The sequence below is a fragment of the Lissotriton helveticus genome, chromosome 5_1 (genome assembly GCF_964261635.1).
Source record: "Lissotriton helveticus chromosome 5_1, aLisHel1.1, whole genome shotgun sequence".
Classification (NCBI taxonomy): Eukaryota; Metazoa; Chordata; class Amphibia; order Caudata; family Salamandridae; genus Lissotriton; species Lissotriton helveticus.
The window spans coordinates 1,238,846,205-1,238,860,680 of NC_136065.1; the positions used below are offsets into that span (position 1 = coordinate 1,238,846,205).

Below are 14,476 nucleotides of genomic sequence, written 5' to 3' on the forward strand. Positions count from 1 at the left end.
GAGAACGAGACATACCTCCATCCAACAATTTAATGACTTCCTTTAATTCTTCATCCTTACTCAACTCCTCTCTCCAAGCATCTTCCTTCACCGCACCCAAAGTAACGTCACACACCTTTAATTCACACTCAAAATCGTCAACCAAAGCTTCTTCAACATTTTCTACAACATCCACCAGCCTTGACAGACAATCAGCCGAGACATTAGTTTTTCCTGGAATATACTCAAACCTGAACACAAACTCCTGCAAAGAAATTACCCATCTCCTAATTCTCGCTGAGATTGAGTCCAACCCCTTCTTTTCAAACACTTCCTTCAGTGGTTTGTGATCAGATCTGATGGTAAAGGAGGAACCCCAAACAAACTTCCTGAATTTATTCACAGCCCAATATATTCCAAGTGCTTCTTTCTCTATGACAGAGTAATTCAACTCCGCTCCCTTCAAACATCTCGAAGCACAAGCTATTAGGACCTCTTTGTCTATCCTCACCTGTAACAACAGAGCACCCAGACCCTTACTGCTAGCATCTGTTACAATAAACGTTGGATCCCCTGGAACAAACTCCTGCAAATTTGGTGCATTCCTCAGATCCATCTTCACCTGAGCAAACTCTCTACTACACTCCTCTGTCCAATTAAACACAGAATTTTTACACATGATTTTCCTAAGATTAACAGTCTTATCTGCAAAATTTCTGACAAACTTATTGTAAAACTCCGCCATGCCCAAAAATGATGACACCGCTTCTTTTGAACATGGCTCCTTCAACTTTTCAATTGTATCTACAAGATCCTTTTTTGGACATATGCCCTTCCTTGAAATGTGGTGGCCCAAATAATCTAGCTCATTGACACCAAACTTGCACTTGCTCCGTCGTAAAGTTAATCCAACATCCATCATCTTCTTCAACACAAGGCAAACCCTCTCATCATGTTCCTGTTCATTCTTACCAGAAATGAGAACATCATCCTGATAACATCTTATCCCCGGTATTCCTTTGAACAAATCTTCCATAATTCTCTGGAATACTGAGGCTGCCGAAACCAGCCCAAAAGGCATTCTTAAAAACTTGAATGCCCCCATTGGTGTGATAAAACTAGTAAGCTCTTGACACTCTTCTTTTAGCGGAACTTGGTGATAGGCCGAAGCCATATCCAAGGTGGTGAAGTAATATGCCCCATCCAATGTAGAAACCAACTCCTCTATGTTTGGCAAAGGGTACTTGTCAACTATTACCTCCTTATTTAAAGCACGAAGGTCAACACACAGCCGAATTTCATTATTTGGCTTCCTTGCGACCACAATTGGTGCGAGCCATTCAGTTGCTTCTACTGGTTGTATAACCCCAGTCAACAACAACCTCTCAATCTCTTTTCCCACAGCATCCTTTACACAAATTGGAATGTGCCTTACTTTAGCAGCAACAGGCACCGCACCCAACTTCAGTTTGATGTTGTGATTGTAACCCTTTACACATCCAAGTTTTTCACTGAACAATTCCTTAAAATTCTTTATAAACTTGTTCTCTTCATCAACCACAGACTGTACTTGAATAACTGGATGTGCATTTGGATTGAGACTCACACCCAACCTCGCTTGATGAGACCAACTCAACAAGTTGTCTCCCCTGTTTGCCACATAAATTTTCGCTTCCACAAACCTCCCCTTATATTCAATGCAGTCAAAAAAGTAACCCATAATTTTTATGGGATGTTCCTGATAACCTTTTGGTCTTATATCCGGTTTACACAAAGTCTTTTTCTTTTCAAACACATTTTCAAACACCTCATTTGAAATGAAAGTAACATGTGAGCATGAATCAAATTTCATTAACACACTTGCTTCCCCAACCAACACATAATCAGAAGGATGTTCTACAAGATCATCATTAATCTGAAAACTAACTAACTTAGTCTCTGTCCTCGTATCTCTCCCAACTCTTGTTCTGCAATTTCTACCAATATGTCCCTTTCTACCACACACATTACAATTGAACTTAAGGGCAGGACACTCTCTTGATTCAGATGCTCCGTCCATCACCACCCCCGTTTGTACCGCTTTGGCCGCCGTAAGTGTGGCAGGGTATGCTCAGACGTGAGTCCCTTGCTCACTTTGCCACTGGATTCAAGCAAGCCGGGCTGAAGACGGCTGGAATGCCAGAAACCGGTCCTCGGAAGCTTGTTTCCGGTCCAGGGAAGGCATGGCTTGGCAGTTCGGGCTGGACTGTTCCCATGAGGCACAGGGTCAGACTGATTTGCATATAGCCATGTCTGAACTGGGGTGGCAGAGTGGCCTAAAGAACGGTGATGGATCATACCCAGATCTTTTGACTGGGTGTGAGTGTTTGATCGGTTCAGATGCCCCGTCCATCACCACCCCCTTTTGTACCGCTTTGGCCGCCATAAGTGTGGCAGGGTATGCTCAGACGTGAGTCCCTTGCTCACTTTGCCACTGGATTCAAGCAAGCCGGGCTGAAGACGGCTGGAATGCCAGAAACCGGTCCTCGGAAGCTCGTTTCCGGTCCAGGGAAGGTATGGCTTGGCAGTTCGGGCTGGACTGTTCCCATGAGGCACAGGGCCAGACTGATTTGCATATAGCCATGTCTGAACTGGCGTGGCAGAGTGGACTAAAGAACGGTGATGGATCAAACCCAGATCTTTTGACTGGGTGTGAGTGTTTGATTGGTTCAGATGCTCCGTCCATCACCACCCCCTTTTGTACTGTATGAAGATCAGTGGCTGACATTAACTCAAGCATTTCTTCCATCACTTTGTTGTTTGTTGTGGTGACACCCTGATCACACTGGCTTGGTAATATACCTTACTCTTTCCATTTCTTGAAAGTCAAGGTGATGGTGGTGCATAGCTCATACAGGACAGTTCTTTGTACTTCTGGGCTGAGTTATCTTTAAACATAATGGGGGTGGTTTGTTTGTTATTATGAAATTGTCATTGCAGGACATGCAGCAAGAGTGTGATAAGGCGATGAGTCTTGTTTGCCCATTAGTTTACATGTGAGAAGGAGTCCAGTGATAACAACCTTGATATGGCATGCTCATATTTTTCATAATGTTAACCATATGCCAAGCCTGCACTAGTCATCATGGATTATGTCTTCTGTTGGAACGCGTCCCCTTTTTGGGTAGTCACCCCCCAGATTTTCATTTTTATGGGAACTTAGTTACAGGTCATTTTGAACACCAACCCTAAGGCTCTGCTATCCAGTGCCAAAGTGTTTGCTCTAACTACTAAACAAAGTCAAAGTTGTCTTAAAAAAACATGTTATTTTTTTCATTGTAATATAGGACCATTGTATAGTGTGGCACTGTACCTATGGCATATAATATTAAATGCCACATGTGGACTGTAGCACTATAGTTTGCCATCCACTTTGTGAAAACATGACACTGTTCTCAACTGAGGCCTGGTCCGCTGCCGCCAAACTCTCATCTAGTGCATGTGCTCTGACCCCTAAAATAATATCAAAATTGTCTCTAAAAAAATCTGGTATAGTTAATTTTACTATAGGTCGATTGTATACAGCACCACTATGCCTATGGCATGTAAAATTAAATACCTTATGTGTCCTGAAGCACTATATTTTCACTTCTTTGTAAACTTAAAAACATGACAGAGGTCAGCACTGATGCCTGGTCCCATGAAGACTACAAACTCAAATCTTTTCAGAAAGACCTGCAAAACGAATGTATTTTACAGTCCTAAAAAACCCATTTCTAAGCACTAAAATTGCATTATTGCCACTAAGGTAGGATGTATAGTGCCTCAAAATAGTATATGCATAAATTAATGTTAGCATGTACATGCATTGAATAAATAGCCAAAACCTAACTTCACTATATTGGAATTAAAACCTAACTTCACTATATTGAACATAGCTGTTTCCATGGGAAAAATACTGATAACGTAGATTAACTCATTATTTCTACATTGTCCATAATGACATCACTAAAAAAAAAGTGCAAGAACCTTTCCTAACTGTATCAAAAAATTACCAACTCATTAGTAAAGACAGATTATTTTTCTTACTTACTAGCTAGGCAATATAACTTTATGAAAAGCGATATTTACTTATCTGAACCATCATGACTAGTTAGCATTAGTGAGCACCTGCTGCCCTTCCTGTAAGTGGTGTGAAATTCCTTCCAGGAGCCGCACAATATGCCATCTTAATTGATAGGTCGATCTGAATGACCATGAATGGCACCCAGAGCAGCTGGGCATTCAGGTTGGGGGTGATACTCCTCCTGTTGGCACAACAGTGTCAAATCCTGCCTGGATGGCCTGTGTGAGGCACAAGTAAAACATTTGCACTCTCGAAAGTGATCAAAGAGGGTTAGATCACAATTCTCGTGTATCTTCTGTCTGGTTGCTGAAGGACCCTGCTTTGTCTTCTCAGACATCATTCTCCTTGTTTCATGTGGGTCCAAGGCCTGGTTCAAACTGGATTTTAGTGTTAGATATGGGAGCACAACAGGAATGTCTATAGTACACTCCCCCTTAACTCTTCGAATCTAAGTTTAATGTCAGTGGCGGCTCCTCCGCTAATGCGGAGGAGTGTCGCCTCACTGCTCTCAGAGCAGTGCAACAAGGAAAAATAAAATGATAATAATACATCGTTATTATCATTTTATTTTTCTTCTTGGAGCCAGTTTGGGGCGGGCATGCTGGGATGCTTCACAGACGGAGAAGGGGTATGGGCACTACTAAGGGCCAGATGTATGACCCATTTTTGCACAAACCTACAGAGCCATGTAAAAAGCCTATTTAGGATAGTATGTGCTTTTATGACTGTATAGAAAAACAGCTGAATAAAGCTTTCCTTGACCTTGACTGGCTCCAAAAATATTTTTAAGGGCAGGTAGTAGTCCCAGGGACCAATACCTGCCCTTAAAAAATGAAACAAAAACGTTTTTGTTTTTTTAAATGCATCCCATTTTCCTTTAAGGAAAAAAAAACTGCTTTATTGAAAAGCAGTCCCAGACATGGAGGTCTGCTGAGCCCATCAGGCCACCATCCCTGGGAGAGCCAGCCATTCCCAATGGGGTCGCAAATTGCGAGTGGCTCATTAATATTCATGAGCCTTGCATTTTGCGACCCCATTGGGAATCGCAATCAGTGTCTCTGGCACTTTTGTACATTCCAAATTGCGAGTCGCAATTTGGAATGGTCTTACATCTGGCCCTAAGTGTGCATGATGGATAGGCCGGCCCTCTTGCACCGGCCAAACCGTCATGCGTACTTAGCATTTCTCCACCCGGCTTTGGCGCACAGCCTAGTGCAGAACTGTCCCAAGGCTCCCAGGAACTGCCTGAGGAGCCAAACAGGAAGCTAAGGCCAACCACGACGCTGCTGTCATGCTTGTGACAGCAGCATCACGACTGGCTTTGGGGATCCTGGGAACTTCTTGCTTCCTGGAGTCAGGAGTAAGAGAAGAGGAAGAAGAGGATGCAGTCATAACCAGGCAAGAGTTTTTTTTTCAACAACCCCCCACTGCTTAATGTAGCTCAAGATTTTGGGCTTGTTTGCAGTAAAGCAAACAAGAACTACTGAAATGTAGCACCTGGAAACTTTTACTGCACTTACTACAGAGTGCCCAAGAGTTACTCCCACCCACTAGATAACAATAAATGTGACACACCAAGGCACCATCCACAGAAGAGTTTGTGGGCCTGCAGAAGATTAGATGAGGCCTAGACATACTGCCTGTGTCCTTAGATGAGCCCTAAAGGACTGGAGTTCTCCACCTGTGCCCAGGACAAAGATGTTAACTCCAATGATTAGTTTGCTAACCTACTGTGTGGCTACAGGGACACAATAAGCTGCAAGAGGCATTTTTACTGAGGAACCCAGCCAAGCAATGGCAACTGGACCAGGACTGAACCTTGCTGTTCGACTGTTCTGCCTGACATTCTGAGAGTCACTAGTTACTTTTCCGTTGAGGTGTACAATTGGGTTTGTTTTGGCACCAGAAGAAGGTTTAGAAACTTCTGAAAATGTTTCCTCCAGAGCTCCATAGTTTCAACGGTACCCACTGGGAATAGTATCTGAACAACAGTTGCACTCCATATAATTGGATTTCATTTTCATCTCGCACAGAGACCTTTGCTCCTCTGAAAAAAGAACAAAGTCCAATTCTGATTTGAGACTTTATAATTTCTACTAAATCCCAACGCAGAATAAAAATGTGTCCCTTTTTGAGGAGCATAATCCTGTCTGCTCCGGATGGCGCTCAAACTGTAGAGGCTGCTGTGGATGAATATCTAAAGCAGAATGCTTCTGTTTGTGTTCTTGAGCTCTGATAATTCCTTTCAGAAAATGTTCTCTATTTTTTTTCAAGAAAGTGACAAAGTCCCTTTCTGTAATGGGACTCGAAGCTTTTTTTCTAACTTTTTATCACTTTTCACTGGGACCATTCCACTTGGTTTACCAAACCTATTCTCCATTACGAGTCGGGTCTACCACAACTTTTGACTGTTATTGGAGCTTTCTGCCCTTTGGTGCTACTTTCACCTACAATTTAAAAAATTCATATCCATGGTTCCCATTATAGAATATGTTGTCATTTTGTTTGTTAAATGTTACTCTACCTTTCTTATTGGGTTTGGAATTTTTATTGTTTGCTGTTTTAACTTTATTACTATTTTGGTATTGTCTGCATGCATTACACAGTGCTCTGAGGTAAGCCTGTCAGTTTCATGTCATAGGGGTTGAGCTCGGTTTAACCCCTCCTGTGCTCATGACGAGCTCAACTCGTCATGAGCCACGGAGCTCCGGTGCTCATGACGAACTGAGCTCGTCATGACCGCGCCCGTTTAATGGAACGCTCGCACGCTGGGCTGATTCCCCTGCTGTGCTGAGCGTTCCATTAAAACGGGCGCGGTCATGACGAGCTCAGCTCAGCTCGTCATGAGCACCGGAGCGCCTTGGCTCATGACGAGCTGAGCTCGTCATGATCATCGCGGCACTGTGCGCGCCGCCCCCCAGCAGAGCGGGGGGAAACACCCCCCGCAGTGAAGGGGTTAATTTAGAGAATTAGAGGGTTCATTTTGAAAAGAAGCGTTATTGTTTCTTGAGGTAAGCATTTACAAACCTCAAATAATAATCCATTTTCTCATTATATTTTGAGATCTACTTTATATGTCTTATTATTAGAGAGAGTTTTAATATGACCATGATAAATTTCAACGGGAGGCAAACACATTCTCTGGTGCTCCTATCGTCAAACTATTTCAATGTTTAAGTAAATTCTTACAACCAATTGTTATTATTGTCTACATGTAAATGCAGGGTCCTGGGACTACACGTTATTTTAAAATATCTTCTATATGGGAAGTACGAGAAGAACATTTTACAAAGTCATCCTGTTGAACAACCATATATTGCACTTGCTGCAGCAAACATATTACAGTAGGATAACAGCACAACTACTTGCATTTCCAGCTAATAGACGCTCACATTCAGTAGTGCAGGTTATACTTTTATTTCTCATCGTCCTAGTTGTTTTTCCATCTTTAGTTTCATAAACCAACAGTTTTTCAACTTAATGCACATTTTTTTACAATTAAAAAACAATAAATTAAATAAGCATTGCTAATGCATCGGTTTCGCCTACGTAATGAATGAAGAACTATTTCAAACAATCAAGGAGAAGGAAAGACCCTGAGAGATAACACAGGAGTGGAGAGGATGTGGTGCAGTGGTCAGAGCTTCTTGCTTGAGAGCTGGGCATCCTGTTTTGAGTCTCGCCGGCGCTGCTCAACATCCTGTGATTCTTTGCAAAGCACTTAATCTTTCAGGGGTGATAAATTGTTATAGAAATATGCTGCAATAGTAAAAGGCAAAACTTTATGAAAATATAGTCCCTCCAAAGCGTATGGTAACAGTATTTCGGCCGCTGGAAACTCAGAAGAGAAGCAGATGAGGAACAAGCATTCGTATATGCAGGAAAGTATCCTACAGTGAAAAGAAATGGAGAAAAAGTAAGTGGCACGCACAGGAACCAATGAGAAGCCAGGAAAGAGAGGAGGCAGGATATAAGACCCTTTTCATTTTATATTAAAAACAATATATTTCTCTAGCACAGTGCAAGCAAAACCTAAAAAGGATAAATATATTGAGAGAATGAAAACAATTAGTTATTGCCATACATAAATGTCAAAAACTATTTTTTAGAGCCATCTGTACTGGTCCAAATTTCAAAACTTTTCTATTTGTTTTCTTTTCCTGTTTTTTTTTACTTTAAAGGCATTGCATTTAAAGGGCTACATGTGTTAGTTTTTCACTATGCTTTCTGTGCAGGAATCACAATAATAAAATATTGCAAAACTAAATTACAGGATCTGATCATAGTTTGTACCTAGGTGCTACAACCATTGCTCAAATGCCATTGGACACAGCAGAATATAAATAGCAGTGACAATTGGGACCTATTTCCTAAAATTTCAAGAGCAGTACATCTGTAATTACCTGTAGGCACTTACCTTCTCGATATTGTGGTCCTCTATATGATGGCTGCAACAGTTTGGTAGCACAATGTTTCTGTAGAAAACATTTCGACATGTAACGTTTTTGGCACATCCGTGGGAGTATTCATTGATATTTAGGAATCCCAGTTAAGTAGCGTTACAATCCCTGCCTTTACAATACCATAAAGTAGTAGTGGTTCTGTAAACTTCCAAAAATGAGTGTAGAAACGCAGCCCAACAGAGTACGAGAGCCCAGCCCCCTTTCTGATAGAATCTGGCATCAAGCAGTGTCACTGTTTTTTTGCATTAGGTGGAGTTGGAAGGAGGAAGACACTGATTAGGAAGTAATCCCGGGTACAGCATTTTTTAACTTTCATTAGCAATACTTAAACTCATGAAATACTTGAGCAGCATCTCATAGACCTTTTAACTGACACAATTCTGCCATGTGATACATGATTTCTTCGTTACTCAGGGGAGAGAGTTTGGTACTTCTTAGGCCAGTGTTGTGCGATGGGACTTTGGACTAAGATGCTCCAAGGGCTGTTGGCGTGGATCTATGATGTTACAACGCGTTATTTTACAACGCGTTCCGTTACAACGCAGATTTTACAACGCGGGATCCATTACAACGGATGTCATTACAATGCATGGCATTACATCGCAGGTGCTATTACAACGCATGGCATTACATCGTAAATATAGGTAAGTTGACTTTTTTTTTAAAATGTTATTTAGTTTATTGTAATTAAATTTTTTTAAATAATTTAATTAAAAGACATTTAAAAATTGTCATTAATTTAATTTAATAAAATAATATCTATTTAATAAATGTAAATATAATAAAAATTGTAATTAATTTAATTTAATTAAAAAATGTAATTAATGTAAAATAATTAATTTAATTTATTAAATATATTTCATTTAATTTAAAAATGGTAAATATAATTTAATTATCCCTAAAGCCAAACCCTGCCCTAAAACCTAAAAACACCCCTGTACCCCAAAACCCAAACCTTGTCCTAAAACCTAAAAACACCCCTGTACCCCAAAACCCAAACCCTGCCCTGAAACCTAAAAACACCCCTGTACCTCAAAACCCAAACCCTGCCCTGAAACCTAAAAACACCCCTGTACCCCAAAACCCAAACCCTGCCCTGAAACCTAAAAACACCCCTGTACCCCAAAACCCAAACCCTGCCCTGAAACCTAAAAACACCCCTGTACCCCAAAACCCAAACCCTGCCCTGAAACCTAAAAACACCCCTGTACCCCAAAACCCAAACCCTACCCTGAAACCTAAAAACACCCCTGTACCCCAAAACCCAAACCCTGCCCTGAAACCTAAAAACACCCCTGTACCCCAAAACCCAAACCCTGCCCTGAAACCTAAAAACACCCATGTACCCCAAAACCCAAACCCTGCCCTGAAACCTAAAAACACCCCTGTACCCCAAAACCCAAACCCTGCCCTGAAACCTAAAAACATCCCTGTACCCCAAAACCCAAACCCTGCCCTGAAACCTAAAAACACCCCTGTACCCCAAAACACAAACCCTGCCCTGAAACCTAAAAACACCCCTGTACCCCAAAACCCAAACCCTGCCCTGAAACCTAAAAACACCCCTGTATCCCAAAACCCAAACCCTACCCTGAAACCTAAAAACACCCCTGTACCCCAAAACCCAAACCCTACCCTGAAAACTAAAAACACCCCTGTACCCCAAAACCCAAACCCTGCCCTGAAACCTAAAAACACCCCTGTACCCCAAAACCCAAACCCTACCTTGAAACCTAAAAACACCCTGTACCCCCAAACACCTATACATATACTCCTATACTCATATTTATTAAAAAAATTACTTAAAATAATAAATATTAATTTATAATACTTAAAATAATAAATATTAATTTATAATATTTAAAAACATAAATAAATATTTTTATTTATTTTTATTTATAATTAATATTAATTAAATCATTTATATAATATTAAATAAAATTAAAATAAATTATATACTTACCAATACTTACGATGTAATGGTATGCGTTGTAATAGTATCTGCGATGTAATGCCATGCGTTGTAATGCCATGCGTTGTAATGGATCCTGCGTTGTAATAGCTGCGTTGTAACAGCATTACGACGTAAAAGTTGCGTTGTAAGTGATACACACCCGTTGGCGTTACTTGACAGAGAGACAGAACTTGCCTCTGCTCATAAACAGTACAAGCCAGCAGGGGCGTAACACAGGCCCCTGCGGTACGGGGGGCGCCAAGCTCTAGGGGGCAGCACAGCACTCTGGACAGAGAGCTCCTGATTGAGCCTGGAGGGGGGCCCTCCAGGTACCTTGAAGGGAGGCCCCCTCCAGTTTCGTTATACCAGTGCAAGCCAGATCCTGCTTCTGTCTGAGACACAGTACGATGCAGCCTCTGGAAATCAAGATGTACCAGATTGAAGAGCAATATTGTGTGTCAGAGCCTCTCCCTAAATGCAAAGGAAGAAATATATGGAACTGAGGCTTATCTAGAACATTCTTTGATGTCCAACATATGAAGGACACTGCCTATAATCATAATATACAGTTTGCGAAGTATGATGGACCTGCAGTAGGTCCTAACCCTAGAGAGACCATTGGCTAAGGGAATGGTATGGAGTGGCAAAACTAGATTAGTAATTCAGAATTTTGATAGCATGCTAACTAATGAAACTGCAAATAATCACAGACCACTGATCATGAATTAGAAATTCTAGACCAATAAAAATAACTAAATAAATAAAGGAGAGCAGTTATTGACCAGGAATGAATCAAATATCTTTAACAGCTTTATGAACTGAAAATATTATTTCCTTTATATATGCCATTTATACAGTAAGTCACCTGGGGCCTCTGACATCTGATATTATATTTAATGATTGGCACTGTGATCAGTTAAGAAGTAAGGTATGAATCTTCTTCAGAAAATCTTTCCATTATGTTTTATGAGTGCACATCTGGACCAAGGGCATTGTAGTGTTTAAAACAGAAGAAAAACATGTTCCACATCTGTATGTTTTTTCAGGAAAGTGGAGACTGCCTCATAAGTATAGGAAGTTGAGGTGAGGCAGAATGTTGACCTGGCTTTCCAAATTCTAAATTCATCACCTCTGTTCACTAGAACACATTTCCACTCACTATGAGAACGTTATTAATATTAAAGGGACAAGGGAGACTCCTGCTCTAAGAAACTTCCAACAACTCCTCCCTGCTCGTCTGTTATAACTTACTTGTCACTTCCCTACTGCTCAGCCAGAGTGAGTGCTGGTGTACTTGATGATGTTTGGAATGTTGGATGTGTGTGATGTCATGGATGCTTGGGGTCTGGAGATGTGTAGAGTGGCAGTTGGTGGATGCAGGCTGAGCAGCAGGGAGGCTGCTCCTGGTGGGAATTTTGTCATCTTTACTTATTTACTTGAAACCTATCTTGAAACTAAGCTTAATTAAAACCAGCGTGTTATATATACCTGGCTCAAGGACTTCTTTAATTACAACATCGTCACCTGAGGTCAGGGGTCAGGGATAAAGGCTAAAATGTGATTTAACTGTCATTGTTCTAATTTGTTTTGCAGTTTTACGTTACTTGATGTATATGATAAGAGGTTTATGTAATGTTTGTCCCTCTAGCTCCTCGAGATACTGAAAGTGTGGACTTACGCCTGGTTAATGGAGGACAGAACTGTGCTGGCCGCATAGAAGTTTATTATGGAGGCGCCTGGGGGACTGTGTGTGATGATTTCTGGAGTACAGCAAATTCACAAGTTGTTTGCAGACAGCTCGGCTGTGGAACTGTCCAGGCGTCTCCTGGAGGGGCCTTTTTCGGTCAAGGAACTGGAAGCATTCTTCTAGATGATGTGCTCTGTAGAGGAAAAGAAGCTCACCTGTGGGACTGTCCCAACAAAGGATGGAACATCAATAACTGTCTCCATAGCAATGATGCTGGGGTCATCTGTTCAGGTATTTTGCAATGTATCTACTATAAAAATCAAAAGAAACTCACCTTCTTTTCATCTATAAATAAAGAAGAAGTGTGGTGTAGGGTGGACATTGGGTGAATGCATTTTTGGATGTTTGATGTATTGTTGAAGTATAATGTAAATTGCATTCCTATTAGTTCAATATGAAATTAAATATATGGTAAAAAATGGACCTGATTTAGATCTTGGTGGACTGGTTACTCTCTCACAACTGTGAAAACATCCTATCTGCCGAAATATGAGTTCCCTAGGATATATTTTCATTTATATTTCGGCATAAGTGTTAGTGTGTAAATTAGTGGGTGAATTGGATCGGTTGGAAGTCTGCGTTCTGCAATGTGGAGCATATATCTGGTTTGTTCTGCTCTATAATATGAATTATCTTAGTAGTTTAAAGCTAAGAAAAGTAACTATATGAAAATGTTCTATGGTTGTAACAGCGATAAAGGGTAAGCTGGGATTAAAAGTGGAGCTTTCACTACCTATTTCCTAAACAAGAAGTGACTCATGTATTGTTATTTTGTGGCAAAAAAAAACCCCGAAAGAACTAGTGTTTCTCACATTGTGACAGATTAAGCAAACATAATATGGTTTGTTCTGAACAAGGTGGAATGATTATTGCCCACAGTAAGGGAGCGAATGTGTTGTGAAACTGCTAAGGTACAGCAGGAAGGGAAAATTCTGTTTGAAAGTAGGACAAAGGAAGAATTTACTTTTATTTTTTAACCTGTATAAATGCCCCAGTCACAATTGGAGTGTATGATGCTTTAAATTAAGCAAAAAAGGCAAACCATGCAGAATTTCACGTTTATTGTGGCAAAACAAATTGTACATGTATTAGTATTTCCCGGGCATTTTTTCAAAGAAACTGGGTGGCTTGACTGACGCAATTTAGCTTAGGAAACTGTATAGGCATGTGGTAATTCCATGAAAGTTAGAATCTTGATATTTGCTGTCACAGGACCACTGGAATTTAGTGTCTCACAAGTGATCAGGGCTTGAGAGGACGGAGATAGATCATAACTGGCCTCCTCCAACTACTACTGATGCTTATCGCATATACAAAGACTTCAAGAGTTTTGGAGGGAAACATTTATAAACTTCATTTGAAATCTGTGTTTAATTGAATTCCATAATAGATTAAGTTTGCATATTAATTTCGTAATAATATAAAATACAAACATAGAGAAACGTGTCCTCATAAATTAATGATGCACCAATGTGATGCCCTACACAAATGCTTGGACTAGATTATAGATTCAATCGTCGTTTTTGCTCTCCACGAATGGAGCACATGAGAGGGTGCAATAGGAAAACTGTTTTTTAAAATGTCTTTTTTCTTCATTAGGTAAACAATCATTACGTTTTTTTTATTACAGGGGCAATTACATCGACTACAGCAACACGACCAACATCCACTACTACACAAGCAGGTAATAGCAGTCAGATGTGAAATGTGACTGCACCTTTTGAAATGTATTTAATGCTATGCCCACCCTTTGCAAATAATGCCCTATATTATAAGATTCTGAAAATAAAAGACTGTAATATTAAGCAGACTGACAGAATTATTTTGTGTTTTAATTAGGTTGTATGTATGTATAGAGGTATGTATATATGTTTGTATTTCCATGGCTTGAATCTAGCCACAAGGCAGCACCGCACTGTACAGGGTAAAATACAAGCATAGAGCCAACTAGTGCTAAGAGAGTCTGGTGTGCGCACTCTTATGCATTGTGATGTAGTGTTCGTTAAGCTTCTCAACTTCACAATATTTCCAATGTTTACAATTCACATAAGTTACAGTCTTCAAGTATTATGCATTTAGGCTCCAATTACGAGTTTGGAAGAGCGAAATTACTACTTGGTTTTGTTAGGTATTTTCACTTCACCCAAATTCCAAGTCGTTTTGGGTCAACATAAAGTGCACGTGACCATACCAATTAGCAAAATGCAAAAATACTAATTAATACATTT

The 14,476-nt window shown here is 40.4% G+C and overlaps 1 protein-coding gene across 1 annotated transcript in view; it reads left to right on the forward strand.

The window, feature by feature from the left end:
* LOC144755247 (scavenger receptor cysteine-rich domain-containing protein DMBT1-like) overlaps positions 1 to 14,476 on the forward strand; it is a 1,092,132-nt gene that overhangs the window by 579,163 nt on the left and 498,493 nt on the right. Inside the window, exons 13-14 of the mRNA XM_078643990.1 lie at positions 12,150 to 12,479; positions 13,879 to 13,932. Coding sequence (XP_078500116.1) covers positions 12,150 to 12,479; positions 13,879 to 13,932 — 384 coding nt within the window. The remainder of the gene's footprint in view (positions 1 to 12,149; positions 12,480 to 13,878; positions 13,933 to 14,476) is intronic.